Below are 24,427 nucleotides of genomic sequence, written 5' to 3'. Positions count from 1 at the left end.
TTATTTTATAGTGTAAATAACATTTCTGTACAGGGCTACTTGGGCCCTAGAGATCTGCATTTGAAAAAGAGTTCAAATTTTATTGAAAAGCAGTGGGAGAACCATGTATGTCTCCCCCATGTTGCAAATTATAGTCATCAATTATATGAGACTGGAGTGGAGAGATGCACCGGGATTATGGAAGTAAATGTGTATTTACACTAAATATCCCTTTTCTTTATCACCTGTTTTCCCCATCATGGCACCTTGTAAACCTTAAACATGTTCTTGAGTGTTACCACCCACTTCGATTTGAGGATGCTAGTGAAGCTACAAAAGATCGTCTATAAATAAACAAATACAAATGCCTCCGTAGTTATGCGTCCCTTCCAAAGCATTGTGTCCCCAATGCATATACACATAGCTTCAAACTTGCAATGCTGTAACTTCAAATAAATATAATGGTAATACTACTGCTAAACTTTATTGAGTACTTGCTGCATTGCCAGGCATTGGGCTAAGTGCATCATAAGCATACTTTTCATTTCGCTCTCAGGCAAAGAAGGACAATGATCCCGGAGAGATGGGAAACAAGTCCTATAACTGTCCCAGTTCACCATCTACAGAGAATTTCCAGGCCATGGTATGCGGCAGTGGAATCAAGATGGAGCGGGGAGGAGAGTTCTCCTTGTATATTCAGCTGAGTGCTGACCAGCAATGGGCATGTGAGGAAAAAAACCACTTGAAAGAGTTCAGGTGACCGTGCCCACACTCACACTGGGAGGCGGATGGCTCTGTCCCCACCTGCCAGGCTAGAAAACTTCATGCTTCGAAGTGCACTGGGTAGAGTACTCAGGAGAGTCTTTCCTCAGCAATTCGGAATAATTCATTCTCCACTGAACAGTGCTTTGGTCTGACAGGACAAATTTTAAAAATGAGTCGCAAACGGATCAAACTCTTTCCAAATAACTTTAGTCTGTCCCAGAATAGAGTTGAAGAATATTGATAAAACTACAAAAATATCTAGTATAAATTCATAATATAAAGGTAAAATTCATATGTCTGACATTCAATCAGAAAATGTGAGACCTGAAAGGACGCAAGAAAATACAATCTATACTAAGGAGAAACACTGATGAATTGAAACTGATGTAGAGCTGATACAGATAGTAGAATGTCAGTCAAGGACATAAAAAGTTATTAAAACTGTATTCCAGATATTCACACATTTAAAATGAGACATGGAAGACATACATATATATATATGATTCTGACTGAGCGACTGAACTGAACTGATATATAGGATTCAAAGAGAACTTCCAGAAATAAAAACTGCAGCATCTGAGATGTAAGGTACACTGGATGAGACAACTGGCAGAATAAACAGTAAAGAAAAATAGATTAGTGAACTTTAAGAAATAGCTTGAAAACTAGCAAAAATTGAAACATAACAAGAGAAGAAAATAGTAATTAAAAAAACCGAAGAGACCATCAGTTACCTAGTGAACTAGGTAACAATTTCATGGCCTCATATATGTTAATAGTTTCATATAAAAGGACAAAATATTTATGATAGAAATTTCTCACTGGAAACAGTGCAAAAAAGAAGAAAGTGGAGTAACATCTTTAAGGTACTAAAAGGAAAACGAAAACCTGCCAACCTAGAATCCTCTATCCAACTAAATAAATAAAAACAACCCACAGACATAAATGAAACAAAACCCCCAAACTGTCAAAAACAAAGGTGAAACAAAGAATTTTTTGAACACACAAAAGTGAAAGAATTCATCACCAGCAGAACGGCACTACAGGAAACAGTGAAGTAAACGCTTCACGGGGAAGAAAATGGTATCAGATGAAAGCCTGGACTCACAAAGAGCTGAACAGCGCCGGAAATGGCGACTACATGAGCAAATATGTTCATTTTTAAATTATTTAAATATTTTAAAAAGATAATCGACTACTTTAAAAATTACATTAATATAGTGTTGGGTTTAAAATATTGTAAAATAAAATGGAATGAAAATAGCAAACAAGATGGGGAGGAAATTAATGGGAGTATATTATTCTGAGGTTCTTGTACTGCATGGGACGTGGTATAGCATTACTTGAAGGAAGATGGTGACATATTTAAACACCCTTGTTATTTAGTTTCTGAGTCCTGCCCGACTCTTTTGCTTTTCCACGGACTGGAGCCCCTCCACTCCTCTGTCCATGGGATTTCCCACCGCCAGGCTCCTTCGTCCATGGGAATTTCCAGGCTAGAATACTGGAGTGGGTTGCCAAGTCCTTCACCAGGGGATCCTCCCAACCCAGGAATTGAACCCATGTCTCCTGCTTTGCGGCAGATTCTTTACTACTGAGTCATCGGGGAAGCCCTGTTATAAACGCTGTGTGCTTAGTCACTCAGTCCCGTCTGGCTCTCTGCGGCTCCTCTGTCCTCCTCTCTGTAGCCCTCCAGGCTCCTCTGTCCACGGGGTTCTCCAGGCAAGAATACTGGAGTGGGTTGCCAAATCCTCCTCCAGGATAAACACTATAGCAACCACTAAAATAAAATAGTTATAGCTAATAAGCTGGCAATAGAGAAAATGGAATCATAAAAAAACATTCAGTCAACCCAAAAGAAGGCAGAAAAATGGGAAAAAAGAAACAAAGAACAGAAGAACATATAAAAAACAAATAGCAAGATGATAGATTTCAACCCAACCATATCCACAATCATACTGAATGGAAATAGTCTAAAGAGCTCAATAAAAGGCTGAGATTGTTTGCATAAAAAAGCAAGACCCAATGCTAAGGTGACTACAGGAAACACATTTTAATATACACAAGTTAAGAGTGATAAGATGGGAAGTTATATATCATGCTAAAACACTAATCAAAACTGGAGTGCTATATTAATATTAGACAAACATATTTCACAGTAAATAATCTTACCAGGGATAATGAATGTAACTTCACAATGATAAAAAATCAATTAATCAAGCTGACATAATAATCCTAAGTATTTATGCATCTAATTACAGGCTTCAAAATGCATGAAGCAAAACCTCATAAAAGGACAAGAAGAAATCGACAAATCCACAATTAAGTCAGATTTTGATTCCGCTTGTTCTGTTAGGAAGGCAGAAATCAGTAAGAATACAGAAGATTCGAACAACACTATCAAACTAATTGACATTTATGGAGAATTCCCACCAAACAACATTTTTTTCAAGTGTACATGAAACAGTTACTAAGATAGATCACTGAATCCTTACTAGGTCGGTTCTACCATTATTTCCATTTACAGCTGAATCAACAAAGGCATGAAGAGGTAGGTAACTTCTGAAGATACACCGTAATTAAGGGTCACAGCTGGGCATTGCACCCAGATTATCTGACCCAGAAGTCTTAATCAGCAAGCTCTACCCCCTCCCCTGAACACCTGGAACAGCTCAGGTCTCAGTGAAGTCTCTAAGACTTAGAATGCAATCCCTTTAAGATAAACAAAGGAGTAGGTTACTCAAATAGCATTTTCTAAATACTACTTAGAGAGGAAATACTTTCCTCCTTTCTTCTCATATTCTCACTCAGCCCAAATGGCTAGGCTGCTTCCTTTAAATGACATGACTTATAGGTATCATAAACTCAGGTTCCAGAGTCGCTGGGTCTGAAAGGGAAGACAGTTGCAGATTAAAGTCTAAGAGGCTCAGGGGAGCTGGCTCTTCCTGAGGCTGCCTCCGTGTTGGATGGGTGGTCTAACACACATTCCAACTGGATCAAGATGCCTGCTGGCCCCTCTTTAAATGCCAGGATCCGGATAGCAGCTCCTTTGGCAGGATGTGAATACATTTTTATTAAAAAGAGGCAAAGAACCTTCAGCTTATGGTTGACTTTCTTTGTCCACCTTCTTATCTGTTACTGGTACCAAAATGTATGTAATAATGACAAGACGGAAAAACGCTGTACTGTTCTTCAGGGCGAGGTTTCCTCACTTACCAGCAAGAAAATGCCACAGAGGGGAACACCTTTGTAATGAGCCTTTGGCTGAGGCTGGGCACACGGGTGTTCTATGGGAGGAAATATGAAATGATATTATGCCTCACTATGCTGAGGGGAGGATTTATGTTGCTCGGCAAGCATGAATCTTGATAGTGGAATTTAACAAAAAATCAATTTTCTCCTTCAGACGGTCTCTCTCCCCCTCCCTCTTCCTTTGCCTCTCTGGCCCTCTCATCCGGTGCACTGAACCTCCATCCTGTACTCATCACACCCAACTGCTTTGACTCCTACCATCTTTTCCACCTACACTCAGTGACTACCAGGCCCCGATGTCTCTCTCTCGTTTCCCTCCACAACCCTTTTCCCTGTCCTCCCGTTTCTGGCCGGTCCAGCTCTCTCCTCCCTCCCTCCCCACCAAAGCCCCACAGTACCGGAGGAGATCAGAGTGATTATGTGGCTGCAGCCCAGCCGGGAGGACCTTTCCAGCTCCCCCTTCCGGCTGGGTTGAGGGCTGAGGACTGGAAGCTGGGCTGCGCAAGGGGGGTGGTCTCGGTTTCTTGGGGGCGGGCGGGGGTTACTATGAAAGAGGTGTCTGAAGCAACGTTTTGCATCGTAGGGAAAAAAAAAAAAGGCAATCCCCTTTGTGCACTGGGTTAGCGCAGTGTCCCTCGGTTCGGGACCTCGCCACACATTCTTGCAAGCCATTGTTTACCCCGGGGTTTTGGAGGGGAGGCGCCGCGCGGGTGGGCGCGGAGGGGACCCTGGGAGCGATTCCCTGGTACTCAGTTGACCCGAGACTCGGTGGGGAGAAGTTGCCCTCCAGGAGGCGGGGCCCCAGAGCCAGGAGGAGGAGGGGGGGCGTCCCCTCGACCAATCAGGAGGCGAGGCCGAGCCCGTCTTCCCTTCCCCGGCCCGCTCGCGGGCGGGCGGCGCGCAGTGGAAAGTTGGGAGCCGCTGCGGCTGGTCCGGGCGGAGAGCGGCGGCGGCAGCGAGGGCAGCGGACTCGGCGCGGCGCCGCTGGCTCGGAGCAGTCCCCGGGGCATGGGCCGGGCGCGCCGCCCGCACTCAGCCACACGCCGCCCGGGCCGCGGGCACTCGGCCGTCCCGAAGGAGGCTGCGTCCGGACGAAGGCTGCCGCATCTTTGCCTCCCCAGCCCCGTGCAGGGATTTCGGGTTCGGTGCTCGTCCCCATCTGATTCTCAGCCCCCAACTTTTGGCAAGTTCAAAGAGGTTTCTGTAGTCGAATAAATTGCCCCGAGAGGAAACCCGCTGCCTATTGAGGAGGGCTCAGCAGAGTGCTTGGGCGCTCCAGGAAAAAAAGAAAAAAAAGAAAGACAAAATGATTTCCTGGGACATGATCCACACCATATTCTTGCTCGCTCTTCTTTATCCTTCCCGAGCGCAGGATGCAATCCCCCAGTCCGAGGTCGAGGCAGAAGAAATTCCCGAGGGGGCCTCAACCTTGGCTTTTGTGTTTGATGTGACTGGTTCCATGTATGATGATCTAGTTCAGGTGATCGAGGGGGCTTCCAAAATTTTGGAGACGTCTTTGAAAAGACCTAAGAGACCTCTATTCAACTTTGCTTTGGTGCCTTTCCACGACCCAGGTAAGGGAAATACTTGTTCTTTGTTATTCCTTATGATTACGTTCTTATGCCTCGAAATTGCGTGTCAGTAAGTTTCAGAACCATTATAAATGTGTAGCTGAATACAGTTGTAACAAAGAATTGCTCGCCTACATCTGGGCTTGCTCTCTGACACCTGCTCGTGTCTCATCCATGGAGATGGCTTGTTTGGGGTGCTTGCACAGTGGTACCCAAACCTGGAAAGCGTAGAATTATGAAAACCAGAGCAATGATATCAAAATCAGAGTTAATTAACTTAAAAATTTTGAAACTAAAGAATGTTTAAGGCAGAGTGGTACATTGGGTATTCAGCAGCAGTACTTTAATAGCTAACACCCAACTTGAGAACATTCTCAAGATAACTCTCAAGTTAGGGGGAGAAAAACCTGTTGTGTGAGACACAGGGAAGCTTGTAAGCAATAATTACTAATGAACTGAAGAGATGAAAATAAGCCATTCATTTGTTAATTGAATCTACTGATCTTCGCACCAGATCATCATTAGTTCGGCTCACAGATGGTAATAAATGGGTCCTCCTCTCTTCCAGTAGAAATGCACGTAATTTGCTGTGGCGGTGCTCTTTAAAGGTAGTTGAAGTACAATCACTTTATTCTTTGCCCTAAAGCCATGGGTTTCAGCTGCTGCGCGGTAATTTGATCCTTTCTGCTTTTTTCAGTTTCTCTTTAAAGTGGCACCTTTCTGTGAGGCTCATAGGAGCCCTCATTGTCAATGCGAGGTAGCATTGCCTGGGGAGCCCTGGGGCTGGCTGTCTAGCATCCACCTGAGTTTTATTAGCACAACTCACTGCCCAGTCGAAGAAATAAAGCAGTGGTTTCTTGAAGTCCTCCCCCACTGTTCTCTCACATTTTTATTGAAATTCTCTTTTCACTAGAAGACTTTGACACAGCCACTTCGCAATGAAAACTTGATATTGAGAATCTCAAATTCTTTCCTTGTGCTTTTGACAGGCATGTGAGAGTTCAAATTATTGCTTGGTTTTAAATGTGGTAGGTTTCAGCTATTAAAGAATTGGCAGGGGGAGGAGTTTAGAGGGAAAAAGAACTCTGGGATTTTTGTTTGTTCTTCAAGTGATGAAAACAATAACCTGTCCTCCTCTGTAAACAAAAACCTGTCCTCCTTAGTAAATTCAATGTTGATTAAAAATAAAAATTTTAATATTTGAATAAAGAATGATCATTGACTGTGTTAGCTGTCTCAGTAAGACACCTCATGTGTTACAATGTTTTAATTTGTTAAATGTTAAGAGTTGACTCATTGGAAAAGACCCTAATGCTGGAAGGGATTGGGGGCAGGAGGAGAAGGGGACAACAGAGGATGAGATGGCTGGATGGCGTCACTGACTCGATGGACGTGAATCTGAGTGAACTCCGGGAGTTGGTGATGGACAGGGAGGCCTGGCGTGCTGCAATTCATGGGGTTGCAAGGAGTCAGACACGACTGAGCGACTGAACTGAACTGAAGATGCCAATTGTGATGCAGACCAAGACTTTGTAAGCTTGGAATAGGCTAAATATATTTCTTCTATAGGAATGAATCTGACGTTGGCAAAAACGTAAAGTAAAAATTCTTTTCTGTGACACCACAGTTTGCTTTCCTCCAAAAAGCTCTTATGAAGTGATATTGCTGTAAAGAGAACTCAAAAAACTGCCTCAAGTCATAAATGGAAACTAGATCATCATGATATTTATTTTGATATGATATGAAAAAAATTATTGGAATAAATTGTATTGTGGTGTGCTCCCTTCCAGTTGTTACCAAATAGAAAAATTTGTTGTAGTTGACTTTCCTTTATTTTGGCAATCACGATTCAAAGTAGGAGAAACTTAGTATGCTAATAAAAAATGACTAATAAATTAGTTATTTTGAATTAAATAATAAGAGAAAATGATTAACTTAAATTGGCTCCATAAAATTAATTGTATGTATAATTCAGCAAAAGCTATTCTAATTTCATTGTGATTCAAAGTGTTTTTGAACTTAAAGGTGAGAATAGAAATTAAAACATACTAATAACCTTTAGTTTACTAACTCACAATAATGGGTTGTAATATTATCTTTGTATGTCATTTTCTGTTTGTGTGTATGTACAATAATTAAGAGTTTTTGATTCCCTTGTACTTCTGGTTGGTTATCCACTTGGAATCACCAGTGGACAGAAAGGGCCTTGAATAGAGATTTACTGGCTTACTGAGTGACATTGGAAAAGTCTGTCTACATTTTTGTATCCGTTTTCTCAACTATAAAATGGCAGAATTGGATTTGAACATCTCTAAGGTTACTTCCAACAGTAACGTTTTATGACTATTTTACACATGGTAGTTTTTCACAGCCCCTGATACAACTGACAAGCAAATAAATGATGTGTGTAATTTAATACAATTATATTAATAACTTTGCTTATAGCTGTTCAAAGTGCTTTGGCATCTGTGGTTGAATTTAGCTAGATGAAGTAATGAATAAGATTTGGGATATAGTCTCAGGCATTTGACAGAGACCTTAAGGCCTTCACAGGTGATTGCTTTGGGCCTCTGCATATTAGTGGGGGGCAAGCTGTATGTTTTGAGGTGGGGGTAAAAATAAAAATACATGGAAGTGTAGGTGGCTCAGACATTAAAGAATCTGCCTGCAATGCAGGAGACCCAAGTTCGGTCCCTGGGTTGGGAAGATCCTCTGGAGAAGGGAATGGCAGCCCACTCTAGTATTCTTGCCTGGGAAAACCTATGAACTGAGAGGAGCCTGGCAGTCTACAGTCTGTGGGGTTGCAAGGAGTTGGAATGGCTGAGCGACTGACACTTTCACATAGACATACAAGAGGAATAAGTCAACAAGTTGACAAGGTGGTAATAAAATCACTCAGAAAAAAGTAGGAAGCTAGTGTTAGAGGAGTAACAGTGTAACCCATGGTAGGAGAAAGTTCCACAGAGCACCGGGGTCATCACAGGTCAAGACAACTTTTTGATGCTACTACCTCTGCTTAAGATGGGTTTTCCACTTTCATGATTGCATTTAATGTATTAATTTTTAATAGCTTTATTGACCTTACTATATAATCACTCATTTAAAACATACAATTCTGTGATTTATAGTATATTCAGAGATTGTTATTATTGTTCAGTCACTAGTTTATGTCCAACTCTTTGCAACCTCATGAACTTAAGCACCCCAGGCTTTCCTGTCCTTCACTATCTCCCAGAATTTGCTGAAACTCATGTCCATTGATTTAGTGATGCTATCTAACCATCTCATCCTCTAGCGCCCTCTTCTCCTTTTGCCTTCAATCTTTCCCAGCATCAGGGTGTTTTCCAATGAGTCGCCTCTTCGCATCAAGTGGCTAACATGATGCTTGAGCTTTCCTTTAGGATTGACTGGTTTGAAGTTCTTGTAGAGCAAGCGAATCTCAAGAGTCTTCTCTAGCACCACAATCAAAAGCATCAGTTCTTTTGTTCTCAGCCTTCTTTCTGGTCCCAACTCTTACATCCATGACTACTGGCAAAACTGTAGTTTTGACTATATGGACCTTTGTCAGCAAAGTGATGTCTCTGCTCTTTAATATGCTGTCTAGGTTTGTCATAGCTTTCCTCCCAAGGAGCAAGCGTCTTTTAATTTCATGACTGCAGTCACTGTCAGCAGTGATACAGATGTATGCAACCATACCTCAGTCAAGTTTGGAACATCTTCCTCACTTTAAAGAGACACCCTGTGCATTTTTATTTATCTGTCCTCTCACCCCCACCCCCTCCCCATATTATCCTCCTCCCAAGCCTAAGCAGCTACTAATTTACTTTTTGTCTCCCTGGATTTTCCTATTCTAGACTTTCATATGAATGGAATCATATATTATCTTTTTTTGACTGACTTCTTTCACTTTAGCATAATGTTTTTAAGATTTATCCACATCATAGCATATATCAGTAATTCATTTTTATGGCCAAATAATAATCCATTTTATAGATATAGCATAGTTTATTTATCTTATAATCAATAATGGATATTTGAGGTGTTTCTACTTTTTGGCTAGTATGAATAATACTTCTATAACTATTTGTGGGCAGTTTCCTGTGTGGACATATGGGATACTGTGATTTGTAATAAATATTTGATCTTTGTCACCTTTTCTGGCATGCAACTCTTAAAACTCTTGAACTTTGCCAATTGATGAGAACCATAAAGGTATCTTCTGTCATGTTAATGAGGCGACTTCTGGACTCCACCGAAGAGTGAGGGCTCATTGCCAGGAGACTTATCCCTGTGATTAGAGGGTTGGAATTTTCAGTCCCACCCCTAACCTCCGGAGAATGTTCCGTGTGTACTTGAAAAGAATGTATTTTGCTGTTTGGGGATGGAATGTTCTATAATAGTCTATTATGTCCATCTGGTCTACTGTGCCATTTAAGGCCAACTTTTTCGTATTGATACTCTGTTTGGATGAGCTAGTTATTGATGCAAATCGTATGTTCCAGTCCTCTGTTATTATTGTATTACTCTCAGTTTGTTCCTTCATGTCTGTTAATGTTTATATTTAGGTTTGTCTGTGTTGGGAGCGTATTACAAGTATTATCCTTTTATTGGATCGTTCCCTTTATAATTACGTAACATTCTTCTTTGTTTTAAAGCCTGTTTTGTCTGATATTCTTATTGCTACTCCAACAGTTCATTTTGTTTGTTTGTGTGGAATATCTTTGTTTCATTCCTTCACTTTTAATCTATGTTTTTACAACTGAAGTGAGTCTTTTGCAGGCAGTGTAGATACAGGCTATTAAAAAATCCATGCAGCCACCCTATGTCTTTTGACTGGAGCACTTAGTTGCATTTAGAGTGATTAGTCATAGGCTGTACTTACTGCCATTTTGTTAGTTGTTTTCTGGTTATTTTTCTTAGTTGGACTCTGTTCCTTCTTTCCTTCTCTTGTTCTCTTCCCTTGTGATTTGATGACCTTATTTTTTTTTTTTTGTCTGTGTGTGTGTTTGTATTTCTTTCTCTTTATTTTTTGTGTATCTAGTATCAATTGTGTGTTTGTGGTTACCATGAGGTTTGTATGTAACAACCTATGTAAATATAACAAGCAATTAGTCACTTAAGTTCAATTACATTCTGAAAGCACTGAATTTTTATTTCTCCATTCTCAACATTTTATACTTTTGATGTCATATTCATATCTTTTTATTCTGTGTATTGCTTGACTGATTATTTTAAATATCAATGATTTTTATTTTGTCCTTTGACCTTCATGCTAGTTTTATAGATGGTTGCTGTTGCTGCTGCTAAGTCGCTTCAGTCATATCAGACTCTGTGTGACCCCATAGACGGCAGCCCACCAGGCTCCCCCCGTCCCTGGGATTCTCCAGGCAAAAACACTGGAGTGGGTTGCCATTTCCTTCTCCAATGCATGAAAGTGAAAAATGAAAGTGAAGTCGCTCAGTCGTGTCCGACTCTTAGCGACCCCATGGACTGCAGCCTACCAGGCTCCTCCATCCCTGGGATTTTCCAGGCAAGAGTACTGGAGTGGGGTGCCATTGCCTTCTCCATAGATGGTTGAACCTTTGCTATATGTTTGCTTTTATCAGTGATTTTTTTTCCTTTAATAATTTGTTTTATTTTGCTTGGTTTGGTTTTTGTCTTTTCTAGTTAAAGAAATCTCTTTAATACTTTTTTATAAGGCCAGTTTAGTGGGAATGAACTCCTTTTAGCTTTTGCTTTTCTGGGAAACTCTTTATCTTTCCTTCAGTTATGAATGATAACCTTGCCAGGTACAGTATTCTTGATTGTAAGCTGTTTTTCTTCATTGTATATATCTTTATATACATATAGTGCCAGTTTCTTCTGGCTTGTACAGTTTCTGCTGAAAATTAACTGATGGTCTTACAGGGTTCCCTTGTATGTAGCTAGGTGTTTATCTCTTGCTGCTTTTACGATTCTCTTTTTTTAACATTTGGCATTTTAAGTGTAATATATCTTTATATGGGTCTCTCTGGGTTCATCTTGTGTGGGACTCTTGGTGCTTCCTGGACTTAGGTGTCTGTTTCCTTTGCCAAGTTAGATAAGTTTTCAGTTATTATTTCTTCAAATTGCTTTCATATCCTTTCTTTTCCTCCTTCTGGAGCTCCTGTAGTGTGAACGTTACTATGCTTGATGTTGTCTTAGAGGTATCCTAAACTGTATCTTTTATTTTATTATTCTCTTTCTTTTCGCTGTTGGGATTGGGAGATTTCCACTATTTTGTCTTCCAGATCACTGATCTGTTCTCTGTATCCTCCATTCTACTGTTGATTTCTTTTAGTGTATTTTTCATTTCATTGTTTCTTCAGTTTTGATTGCTGCTGCTAAGTTACTTCAGTCGTGTCCGACTCTGTGCGACCCCATAGACGGCAGCCCACCAGGCTTCCCTGTCCCTGGGATTCTCCAGGCAAGAACACTGGAGTGGGTTGCCATTTCCTTCTCCAATGCATGAAAGTGAAAAGTGAAAGGGAAGTCACTCAGTCGTGTCCGACCCTCAGCGACCCCATGGACTTCAGCCTTCCAGGCTCCTCCATCCATGGGATTTTCTAGGCAAGAGTACTGGAGTGGGGTGCCATTGCCTTCTCTGTCAGTTTTGACTGGTTCTTTTTAATATTTTCTCTCTGTTGAAGCTCACTGAGTTCATCCATTCTTCTTCCAAGATCGTTAAGCTTATTTATGACTTTTAACTGTTTACCTGGTAAATTGCTGTCAGTGTTTTGGTGAGTTCTTTTCTGGGGTTTTTATCTTATTCCCATGTTTGGAAGGTATTCATTTGTCTCCTGTTTTTGCCGAATTCTTTGTGTTTGTTTCTATATGTAAAGTATATCAGTTATGTCTCCTGGTCTTGAAAGAGTGGCCTTAATATAGAAGGTATCCTGTGGGACCCAGTGGCACAGCCCCCCCAGTCATCACAGCCAGGTGCAGAAGAGGGTGATATATCTTGGGTGAAGTTGGTAGCTGTGAAAATCTTGAGAAATAGTTGGATTCTATGTATATTTTGGAGATAAGACCAAAAGGATTTAGTGATGAATTAGATGTGAGAGAAAAATGATAGTAGGCAAGACAGATTCTGTGGATTTGGCCTGAGTGAGTGGAAGCATAGTGTAGTCATTTACTGAGATGGAGAAGAGGAACCATGAGCAGGTTTGAGGAACAGTGGGAGACTGAGGTCTTTATTTTTGGCTATACGGTTCAGTTTGAGATGACTTTGTTATCCAAGTGGAGATGGTACAAAGGCAGCTGGATATACAAGATTACAGTTCAGGGGAGATGTCTGGGTCAGAAACATAAATTTGAGATCAGAAGGTGTGTATGCGATGATAATCAGGGTGAGGCTAGGTGGGACCACTGAAGCACCTATTAGATGAAGAATCAATGAAGGTCTGAGGACCCAGTTCTGGCATACGCCAGCGTTGAGCAGTCAGAGACAAGAGTCAAAGAACAAAGCAGCCTAAGAAACTGAAGACAGAGAGAGAAGAGTGTAACTAGAAGTCGAGAGAGGAAAACTTTTCAAGGAAGAAGCACTAATTGGTTAGTTAATAAGAGGCCTGAGGATTGTGGATATTATTGATGTCTCACCAAGAAATGTTGGAAATGAAAGCCCGTTTGGAGAGAATTTAAAAGAGAATGGGAGTAGAGGAATTGGAAATGTTTGGAATTATATTGCTTTTTCCAACTACTGGAAAGATTGTTTTGTTCTTGAAGCTAAAATTGAAACTAATTTTGATAAATAATTCACCCAGCATCTTACAAAATGCAAATGCAATGTAGTAGTAGTAGAGTCTCCAGTTTGGAAGTGAAGATTTGTGTTCTCTTCCTTATTCTCGTCATTTAAGCAAATCATTTAACCTTGTCAGACTTCTGTTTCTTTACCTATAAAAACCAGTGCATTGCTAGATTATTACCTAAGTCGATGGTTTTAGTGATCATAATTTAATAAATGATAATGGACTGCAAAGAGACTCAAAGTGGCAAGGACTTGATTCATTGGGAGAATTAGCAGCATTACATATCTTTGCACTTGTGTTTCGTAGTAATAAAAGTTTTGAACTCTCAATGACTGTACGGTTCTGCAGGACCTACACAGTGTTAAAAAAAGAACACTGTAAGACTTTTGTAATGAAAATATTCTTTTAGAATTTTTTTTTGAACAAAAGAATAGAAAGATTTTTACAAGGAAAATATTGCACATTGAGACCTTGAAAACCTATACAAATTTACATGAACTAAACTTCAAATTGAATGTTTTCCGTTTCAACATATTAAAAAAAAAAAAAAAGAGCCAAGAAACTATGAGTCTCCCTTTGCCTTTGGCAGATCCTACAAGAAGAAGGGTTTTCCTGAGGAAAAGGATTTAAGTCCAACAGAAATCTAAAGGAAATGAACTAAAATTTAAGAGTGAGAGATTTTGGTTAGACAATGATACCTTTGTTTCCTAGAATGATAGACGATTTTAACCCGAGTGTCTAGATCTCATGTCACTGGTTGTCTTCTGAGGATACGGAGATAGTTTGCACAGTGAAAACTTTGTCTTGAAGTATAGGGACTGAGTCTTGATATATCAAATATGTTAAATGTGTTGGAGATGTTTCTATTTTAAAACATCATCTTTGACTCCTGAAGGATGAAAGGTGTTTTTTTTTTCATATTAAGTTGAGAAACAGCCCTTTAATTGATTGATAGTAAATCAGAATTTGGTTTTATGTATAGTTTCTCTTTGGTCAAACAATAACCATTCTTAGTGAACTTTATGACTCTACTTGCCTATAATTAGAGGTAATAAAGTTACTATTTGTCAAGGACCATGCTAGGTGCCTTTGATTCAAAGATGAGGCATAACTTACAAGACGTTAGTTAACAGGCTTTAGGGAGAAGGGCTAGAGAAATAACAATATTATAAACTGTGAAACATTTTATAGTGGAAAAATAAGCATAAGGAATTGTGTGAGCTGAGAGCAGTTTCCCTGATACTGCGTTCAGGAGGGTGATGGTTAGCAAAGGTTTTCTAGAAGTGTAACCTGGAGAAAGTGCGTGAGTAAAAGCAGTTTAACAAAAATATTAAGGAGTTTGGATTTCCTCCTGAAAGCTTTCAGGAGCCTGGAAGGATTATGAGTGAAAAGTGTTTGAGTTTTCATTTTAAATCCTTATCTTTTGGATAGATTGGAACCAGGCAATCCTGAGAGCTGAGAGAGAAAACCTGAGGCCATCATAGCAATTCAGGGAAGAAAATGGAGATGACTCTGACATAGGAAAAAGGCTATGGATTTCAGAGTTATTAATAAAGTCCAAAAGAGCGGACTTGGCCTTTAAAACATGGAGAAAAAGGAAATATTGCCTTTTGTAGATTAAAATATGAATTGGCATATGATTAAAGAGAAAAGATATGTAAAGTTAGCTTTAAGAGACACTGTTACTCTCTGAATGGGAGTCTTGCTTATCAGCTCCTTATACATTAACTTGTCCAAAATAAAGTCTCAACCAAAAGTGTCGAGGTCAACAATGAAAAAGTCACAGAAACAGACTTAGACATTGTACAACCAAGTTATTTTTCTTAAAAAAATTGCGGTGTAATTGACATGATACTAGTTTCAGTTGCACAGTATGATGGTTTGATATTTGTCTGTGTCATGATACGATCACCGTGATGTCAGTATCTGTGACCATACATGTTGCAAAATGCTTTTTCCTGTGATGAGAACTTTTAAGATTTACTCTCTTAGCAACTTTCACATATACAGTACAGTCTTGACTATAGTTACCATGTTGTACATTACAGCCCCATGACTTACGACCCCCCCTCTCATTTTGCCTGCCCTCTGCCCCTGACAACCATCAGTCTGTTCTCTGTATCAGTGTTTAAAAAAATTTTTTTAGAGTCCACATATCAGTGAGAACATACAGTATTTGTCTTTGTTTGATTTCGCTTAGCATAAACCTGTCAAGGTCCATCCATTTGGTTGCAAATGGCAAGATTTCCTTTTTTATGACTGAATAATAGTCCTTTCTCTCTCTCTCTCTGTGTATGTGTACGCACGTCACATTTTCTTTTTCCATTCATCCATAAATGGACACTTCAGTTGCTTCCATATCTTGGCTACTGTAAATAATGCTGCATTGAACCTGGCAGTTCATGTATCTTTCTGTGTTAGTGTTTTTGTTTTCTTTCAATAAATACCGAGCAGTGGCATTGCTGGATCATATGGTAGTACTGGTTTTAATTTTTTGAGGAACCTCCGCATTGATTTCCATAGTGATTACAATAGTTTATATTCTCACCAATAGTGCAGAAAGGTTCCCTTTTCTCCATATCCTCACCAACACTTTATTTCTTTGTCTTTTTGATCATAGCCGTTCTGACAGGTGTGAAGTGATCACTCATTGTGGGTGTGATTCGTGTCCCCCTGATGATTAATGGTGTTGAGTAGTTTTCATTTACCTGCTGACCATCTGTATCCATCTGTATGTTTTTGGAAAAATGTCTCTTCAGATCCACTGCCCGTTTTTAAACCAGACTTTTTTTTTTTTTGCCAAATTTTATCTAAGGTTCAGAGTGTTCATTCTGTGCTTGAATAACCAGTCCATCATGAGCAGTGTTCCGACTGTGGTGGCGGACTGTTTATCTTTATAAATATGTAATGATGTCATTACATATTTGGATCATACTATTACTGCTGCTTGTTTTGGTCCCTCACTAAACAACCTCCCAGTGATTTTTAACCTCATGACTTTTACTTATAGGAAGAGAATGTTCTGATCACACTGGCATATGCATCCGATTCACCAGACAGTTATAGTCCTCATTGGTAACTCACAATTTGGCACACCAGCTTTATACATCTGTCTCTATTGTTTAAAATAGTCTGACAGTGTCAAGTTAAAAGGTTCTGAGTTTGCAAGTCTGTGAGCCAGACATTGGTTGACGGTGGATTTATGAAAGTAAATGTCTCCCTGTGTGGATCTGTTTGGGTGGCCTGTCAGTCTCCAGGTATTACCCCTCCGCATTTCCAGCTGTCAGTGTTAGTGTGAATAGTGCCAAGGAACGGTTCTGTCCACTTGAAACTTACGCAGATGACAGCTAAAGCCATTGGAATGAATGAGATCATCTAAAGAGAGCATGTAGATTGAGTAAAGAAGGGAGACAGGCAAGAACTATGGCAAACACAGCATTTTAAAAGACAAAAGGGAGGCACTTCCCTGGTGGTCCAGTAGCTAACACTCCTGTGTTTACAATGTAGGGGGCTTAGGTTTGATCCCTGGTCAGGGAACTAGATCCCATATGCTACAACTAAGACTCCCCCTCCCTCTGTCCCCCTCCCCGCCCAGCCAAATAAATAAATATTTAAAAGACAGAAGGGAAATTTATAAAAGATTCTGAAAAGGAGAGTCCAGGTAAATAGGAAGAGAAATAAGAGTGAGCAGTGTTTGGAAATCTGAAAAGTTGTTAGTTTTAAGCAGGAGAAGTTGTCAGCTCTATCCGTTTATAAGGTTACTGAAAGTAAAGGCTAAACCAAAAGGCTACATTAAAATAGACTGTTTTGTAGATGTGGAGCCAGGAGGCTGAAATGATGGGTAAGAAAATGGAGCTAACAAATGCAGTATGTTTCTGTCAAGAAACATAACATCGTGGTTTATAGCATAGGTTCTGGCATCTGATGCCTGGCTTGGAAAATGGGCTCCACCAAGTACTTTTGTGTGATCTTAACTTCTCTGTGCTTCACTGTCAGTAACTGGGGATAGTATTATCTGCTTTGTAAGGCTGATGTGAGGATTGAAGTACTAGATGTCCAAAACTTAGCACAATCCCTTTGACACAGTAAATTCTCAATAATCATTAGTTATTGGACTTGAGGAAGAACATGTTCTCTTAAGGTGGGAGACAGGAAAGAATATTTAAATACTGCTAGAAGAGCGTCAGTAGAATAGAAGAGATAAAATACGCCAGAGAGAACAGATGATTTACAAAACCAGTACTTTGAGAAAGCAAGAGGAGATAGGATGCAAATAGAAGGATTGGTTGTTCTCCTCCAAAGGAGAAGACCTTTGGCTCAGTGAGCCAAGTGGACCACTGATCGGTACGGTCATGGTCAAGGTGGTAGGTGAAGATGCAGGATGCTGGATGACTTCTTGTCTGGTGGACTCTTTCTTTTCTCAGAGGAAAAAGGAGGGTCATTTGATGAGAGGAGGGAACTGGCAGAAGGGTAAGTAAGATTTTAGAAAACTGGTGGAGTTGGAGAGGTACAGGGTATGTATGGACACAGAGACAGTTTCAAGCCAGGATGAGCTGTGGTTCGAAAGATGAATTTGTAGTGCTTGTACGTTGCCTACCTGGGTGATTTTCTCCAGCAACTCTCAGCAAGCTGGGTATAATTGCTGAGTTTTATCTTTTGTTTCATCTAGGACTTGGATTTCATTGAGCAGATTTGGCTAAAGAAATAGGGTATGTTTGAGAAGAATCAGTTCAGTCACTCAGTCACGTCGGACTCTTTGTGACCCCATAGACAGCAGCACTCCAGGCTTCCCTGTCCATCACCAACTCCTGGAACTTGCTCAAACTCATGTCTATCAAGTCGGTGATGTCATCCAACCACCTCATTCTTTGTTGCCCCCTTCTCCCCTTGCCTTCAATCTTTCCCAGCATCAGAGTCTTTTCCAATGAGTCGGTTCTTCGAATCAGGTGGCCAAAGTATTGGAGTTTCAGCTCCAACATCAGTCTTCCAATTAACACCCAGGACTGATCTCCTTTAGGATGGACTGGTTGGATCTCCTTGCAGTCCAAGGGACTCTCAAGAGTCTTCTCCAACACCACAGTTCAAAAGCATCAATTCTCCAGCACTCATCTTTCTTTGTAGTCCAACTTACATCCATGCATGACTACTGGAAAAACCATAACTTTGACTAGACAGATCTTTGTCGGCCAAGAAATGTCTCTACTTTTTAATATGCTGTTTAGGTTGGTCGTAGCTTTTCTTCCAAGGAGCAAGCATCTTTTAATTTCATGGCTTAGCCATCTGCAGTGATTTTGGAGCCCAAGAAAATAAAGTCTGTCACTGTTTCCATTGTTTCCCCATCTATTTTCTATGAAGTGATGGGAGCAGATGCCACGATCTTAGTTTTTGAATGTTGAGCTTTAAGCCAACTTTTCCACTCTCCTCTTTCACTTTCATCAAGAGGCTCTTTAGTTTCTCTTTGCTTTCTGCCATAAGGGTGGTGTCATCTGCATATCTGAGGTTATTGACATTTCTCCCTGCAATCTTGATTCCAGCTTGTGCTTCATCCAGTCCAACATTTCGCATGATGTACTCAGCATATAAGTTAAACAAGAGGGAGGGGATATATGTATTCCTCTGGCTGATTCATGTTGATATGTGGCAGAAACCAACCCAATATTGTACAACAATTATCCTCCAATTAAAAATGAATAATTAAGAGAGACTGAAGAGATGAATCATGGAGTCAAATCTGGATGTATTGACTGACAAGAGTTGAGATTTTGCTTGTGAAACACAATATATAACAAGGAATTTGGGATTAATTGGTAAGAATAGCCAGAATGATTGATTGTACAATTCAACTTGAGTAGAAATGAAGATTATGGAATTGATATCAAGGAACTTGAGTCTGTGGAGTATATTATGGATGTTACCATAACCTGGATAATAACAGAGCTTAAAGTAAGGGAGACAGTGAGTCAGGCATCAAGTTTGTATTTAATAACAATTTTTCAGAATTCTTCATGTGGCTGCCAACAATGATGAAGAAGGTTAGAGGGTGTCAGGTGGCATACACCTCAAAATGGAAGGTGTTTTCTCTGAAGGTAGAGGAATGGCATATTGGGTGTGGATAAAATGATGACCCTCCTCTTCTGACCTCAGGTGCTGGAGAATGAGTGGACTCTACTCAGGATGTCTGTGGGGGAGGGGTCATCAATGATGAAAAACCTTATTTCAGCTAAAGTGGGAATTAAATGGGGAGTTACTGTGGGGAAGGCTTCCCTCATGGTTCAGACCACAAAGAATCCGCCTACAAGGTGGGAGACCTGGGTTGGGAAGATCCCCTGGAGAAGGGAATGGCTACCCACTCCAGTATTCTGGCCTGGAGAAACCTGTGGACAGAGGAGCCTGGCAGGTTACAGTCCCTGGGGTCGCAAAGAATTGGACATGACGGAGTGACTTTCACTATGTGACGATGGTTTGGAAGCCATAGGATATGTGAGGAAATAGGATGTGAATGAATGGGTCAGGAGAGAGGAAATGGAATGAGAGGAAGAGGGAAGTAGAATGGTTTGCTTTTGGGGGCAGTGGTGACCGTTGACGGTGGTATAAAGCAACTTGGGATACTTTGGTTGCAACATCTGACTTGTTTAATCCCTAAATCATGTCCGACTCTGCAATCCCATGGACTGTAGCCTGCCAGGCTCTTCTGTCCATGGGGTTTTCCAGGCAAGAATACTGGAGTCGGTTGCCAATTCCTTCTCCAGGGGATCCTCCTAACCCAGGGGTTAAACCTGTGTCTCCTGCGTTGGCAGGCGGGTTCTTTACCTCTGGGCCACCAGAGAAGCTTGCATTGTCTGAGACTTGGATATAAATTTAAGATACCAACTCAGGCTGCTGATAGTTGGAGCCTGGTGAAGTCATCTGTTGCAGACAACCTGGTTGGCAGAGACTCCTGAGGAAACCCTTCAGCTCACACATCTTAGTGACACAGGCTTAGTGGCATCATTTTTACTTCTAATAGTCACAGCTACCATCTTAGTTTTTGAGTCATTACCATGGACCAGGAACTAGATACATCGTTCTCAAAATTGACATTAGCTTTATTTTACATATGAGGCAACTGAGGCTTGTATGGACTCTTGCTTTATGTAGCAAATTTCCTGAAAAATAATAGCTTTCTACAAGTTATTTTTTGCCACTTTTGTCTGTTTTGAGAAATGTGTAAAATTAAGGAGATGTGCCCAGGAAGGTATGGCAAAGGGGCAAACTGTATTGATTTGTGAGGGCTGCCATAATAAAGTGCCACACGCTGGGTGGTTTGAACAACAGAAATTTGTTGTCTCACAGTTCTGGGGGCTAGAGTCCTACAGTTAAGATGTTGGCAGGGTTGTTTCCTGCTGAAGATTGTGGGGAAGAATCTGTTTCATGTGTCTCTCTTGGCTTCTGGGGCTTCGCTGGTGATCATTGGGGTTCTTTGGCTTGTAGATGTACAGATCTCTGTCTTCATGTTCACAGGGTGGTCTCTCTGTGCGCTGTGTTAATTTTCCCTTTTTGATAAGGACATCTGTCATTTTGGATTATTGGCCCACTCTTTCAAATGCTAAAAGATGATGCTGTGAAAGTGCTGCACTCAATATGCCAGCAAATTTGGAAAACTGAGCAGTTGCCACAGGACTGCCAAAGGTCAGTTTTCATTCCAATCCCAAAGAAAGGCAATGCCAAAGAATTCTTAAAGTACCACACAGTTGCACTCATCTCACACGCTAGCAAAGTAATTCTCAAAATTCTCCAAGCCAGGCTTCAACAGTATGTGAACTGTGAACTTCCAGATGTTCAAGCTGGATTCAGAAAAGGCAGAGGAATCAGAGATCAAATTGCCAACATCCGTTGGATCATTGAGAAAGCATGAGAGTTTCCAGAAAAACATCTACTTCTGCTTTACTGACTACGCCAAAGCCTCTGACTGTGTGGATCACCACAAACTGTGGAAAATTCTGAAAGGGATGGGAATACCAGACCACCTGATCTGTCTCCTGAGAAATCTGTATGCAGGTCAAGAAGCAACAGTTAGAACTGGACATGGAACAACAGACTGGTTCCAAATAGGAAAAGGAGTACGTCAAGGCTGTATATTGTCACCCTGCTTATTTAACTGTATGCAGAGTACATCATGAGAAACGCTGGACTGGAAGAAGCACAAGCTGGAATCAAGATTGCCAGGAGAAATATCAGTAACCTCAGATATGCAGATGATAGATACCACCCTTATGGAAGAAAGCAAAGAACTACAGAGCCTCTTGATGAAAGTGAAAGTGGAGAGTGAAAAACTTGGCTTAAAACTCAACATTCAGAAAACTAAGATTGTGACATCTGGTCCCATCACTTCATGGCAAGTAGATGGGGAAACAGTGGAAATAGTGTCAGACTTTATTTTTTTGGGGCTCCAAAATCACTGCAGATGGTGACTGCAGCCATGAAATTAAAAGATGCTTGCTCTTTGGGAGAAAAATTATGACCAACCTCGACAGCACATTAAAAAGCAGAGATATTACTTTGTCAGCAAAGGTCTGTCTAGTCAAAGTTATGGTTTTTCCAGTAGTCATGTATGGATGTGAGAGTTGGACTATAAAGAAAGCTGAGCATTGAAAAATTGATGCTTTTGAACTGTGGTGTTGGAGAAGACTCTTGAGAGTCCCTTGGACTGCAAGGAGAGCCAACCAGTCCATCCTAAAGGAAATCAGTCCTGAATATTCATCGGAAGGACTGATGCTAAAGCTGAAACTCCAATACTTTCGCCACCTGATGCAAAGAACTGAATCATTGGAAAAGACCCTGATGCTGGGAAAGATTGAAGGTGGGAGGAAAAGGTGATGACAGAGGATGAGGTGGTTGGATGGTATCACACACTCAGTGGATATGAGTTTGAGTAAACTCCAGGAGTTGGTGATGGACAGGGAAGCCTGGCGTGCTGCAGCCCATGGGGTTGCAAAGAGTCGGATACAACTGAGTAACTGAACTGAACTCCAGTATGAACCTCATCTTAACTAACTGTATCTGAAACATCCTTATTATTATTATTTTTTAATAAGTCACATTGTGGATTCTAGCAGATGGAACATTACTATATGAATGTTGGTGGGGACACAATTTAACCTGTACTGAGACTGTTCAATAATTATCAACACTGAATAAAACAAAACGCTTTCATTCTTTTACTGAAGACAGTTCAGTCCTTAGTAAAATTTATAAATTTCTAATAAAAGATGTTTGCATCAGGGAGTATCATGGACTCTAAATTCTGAGCTCTTTTTGGATAGAAACTGGGTTCTCAGTGGGAGTTACGGAGAGAGATACTAGTACATTTGGAATGCTATGTAAGTCCTTGAAGTAACTTGAATTTAAAAAAATCTGTGACTTTTACCCTTAAAGCATTTAATGCTTTAAAGCATTTAGTCTTAAAATATTTTATAAAGCTTTATTTGATTTTTTTTCTTTTGGAGACACTGAGACATTTACTTTAATTTTGAAATAAGGGAAATTATATAGAAGCTAGGAATGCTGGGAATTATGTGTGTTTTCCAAAGTATTTGGGGTTTGTATACCTGTAGATTTCTTTTCTTGGAAACTTCAAACACTAATTGGAGCAATTTTTCCATTAGCACTAAATCTCTGAGAGCTTACCTTTAAGCATTGTTTTATTCTCAGGTAGGAGGAATTCCTTGAAGTTCCCAGGCTGGAAGTCACTCTGATTGCTGTCGAAAATGTTTCAGGGCAACTCAGTAGCTGTTTTTGCCAAGATCTGACTGGGAGAGGCTGGTTAAATAAGACTGATGGGTGATGGGGAAGAGATAAATCCATGAGATAGATCTTGTTCTTTAATATTACCTTTTTCTTTTTAAATCAAATGGAAGGTCCAGAGAATACATTGTTTCATTAAGCAGTAGAGAGCAAAATTTGAAAAAGATGTTGTACTACGGAATATTAATTTTTCAGATTCAAGGTGATAACTGTTTTGCTTTTTAGTTCATTATTTGTACTTCAAAGTCCTTTGTGGGAGTCACAGCAAAGCTCAGTTCTATTGTTTCATATTCCCCAGAGGGTCTTTGGTCTTCTTGGGTGAACATGTTCTCTAGCGCCTGGATCAGGTGGTCATACTTGTGCCTTGAAGTTTTCTCTGAATTCACACCCTGTGTTGGAATATCTCTCTGTGTGCCAGACATTTTCTCTCCTGTCATTAAAAGATTTTTCAAAATTTTACCTCTTCCAAGGAATTTTTCTGCAGTATTGGAAAAATGTCATTCAATATTCCATCTGTCTTAAATGGACTTAATTTGTGCCTTTGATAACTGCACTCCTTTTCCCTTCTTCTACGTTGTAACAGATATCAAGGTATTCTTTAATCATTCTTCCTTAAATTATTCACACCCTTTAGTAGTACCCCCCCCTTGGGAATTGTGTATAAAAGTAGGTGTTGATTCACAACCACAGGAGTTTCCCAGGTGAAATTTGAATCCCTTCTCTCAGAGGGTAAGAAGAGACCAAAGAAAGAGGCAGGCTATTCTGGATTCTGCAGTGTTAAGAAAAGAAACTTACACACTAGTCTTGTCTTGGGTAGCTTCAAGATGAGTTGATCTTTGCATCTACCAACCAGAATCTTAAGAGAGTTTATGTGGAGGCCTTAATGGGATTCAGTACAGATGGTCTAAAAATACATTTGTCTCTCAAGGCTTTGTCCCTGAAGTAGCTCCCAGTGTGGGAACAGGGGTCTGAATGAGCTTACATTGTAAGGAGAGAGGAGGAGGTGAGGAGCCTCCAGCTCAAGGTCCTGTTCTCTTGGTGCCCTCCTCCAATGATAGGAAATCCTTTTGGTCTTTTTTTAAAGAGTGTATTTATAGAACCTTGTTTTCTGATTAGTAGTTTAGTTAGGTATAGAATTCTGTCCCTATCCTAGTTCATTGAAGATACTATTTTTTTTTCAGTTTGTCATCCCTTTTTAGGCAAGCTGTCTTTCCTTTTTGGTTATTTTAAGATTTATCTGTTTTGTCTTCCTGTTTCTGCAGGTCTTTATTGTCTAACCTTGGATTTGATTTTGGTTTTCCTGCTTGGAAC

The 24,427-nt window shown here is 40.3% G+C and overlaps 1 protein-coding gene across 3 annotated transcripts in view; it reads left to right on the top strand.

The window, feature by feature from the left end:
• The first annotated feature begins 4,936 nt into the window (after positions 1 to 4,936).
• The window catches only part of HMCN1 (hemicentin 1), a 541,857-nt gene continuing 522,366 nt past the window's right edge, over positions 4,937 to 24,427 (top strand). For all 3 annotated transcript variants that reach the window (XM_010853073.1, XM_010853072.1, XM_010853074.1), the window contains exon 1: positions 4,937 to 5,570. In XM_010853073.1, the coding sequence (XP_010851375.1) occupies positions 5,303 to 5,570 (268 nt within the window). In that variant the 5' untranslated portion in view covers positions 4,937 to 5,302. The remainder of the gene's footprint in view (positions 5,571 to 24,427) is intronic.

This window comes from Bison bison, unplaced genomic scaffold, assembly GCF_000754665.1.
Source record: "Bison bison bison isolate TAMUID 2011002044 unplaced genomic scaffold, Bison_UMD1.0 scf7180017864322, whole genome shotgun sequence".
Taxonomy (NCBI): Eukaryota; Metazoa; Chordata; class Mammalia; order Artiodactyla; family Bovidae; genus Bison; species Bison bison.
This window is presented reverse-complemented; position numbering and strand designations above follow the sequence as displayed.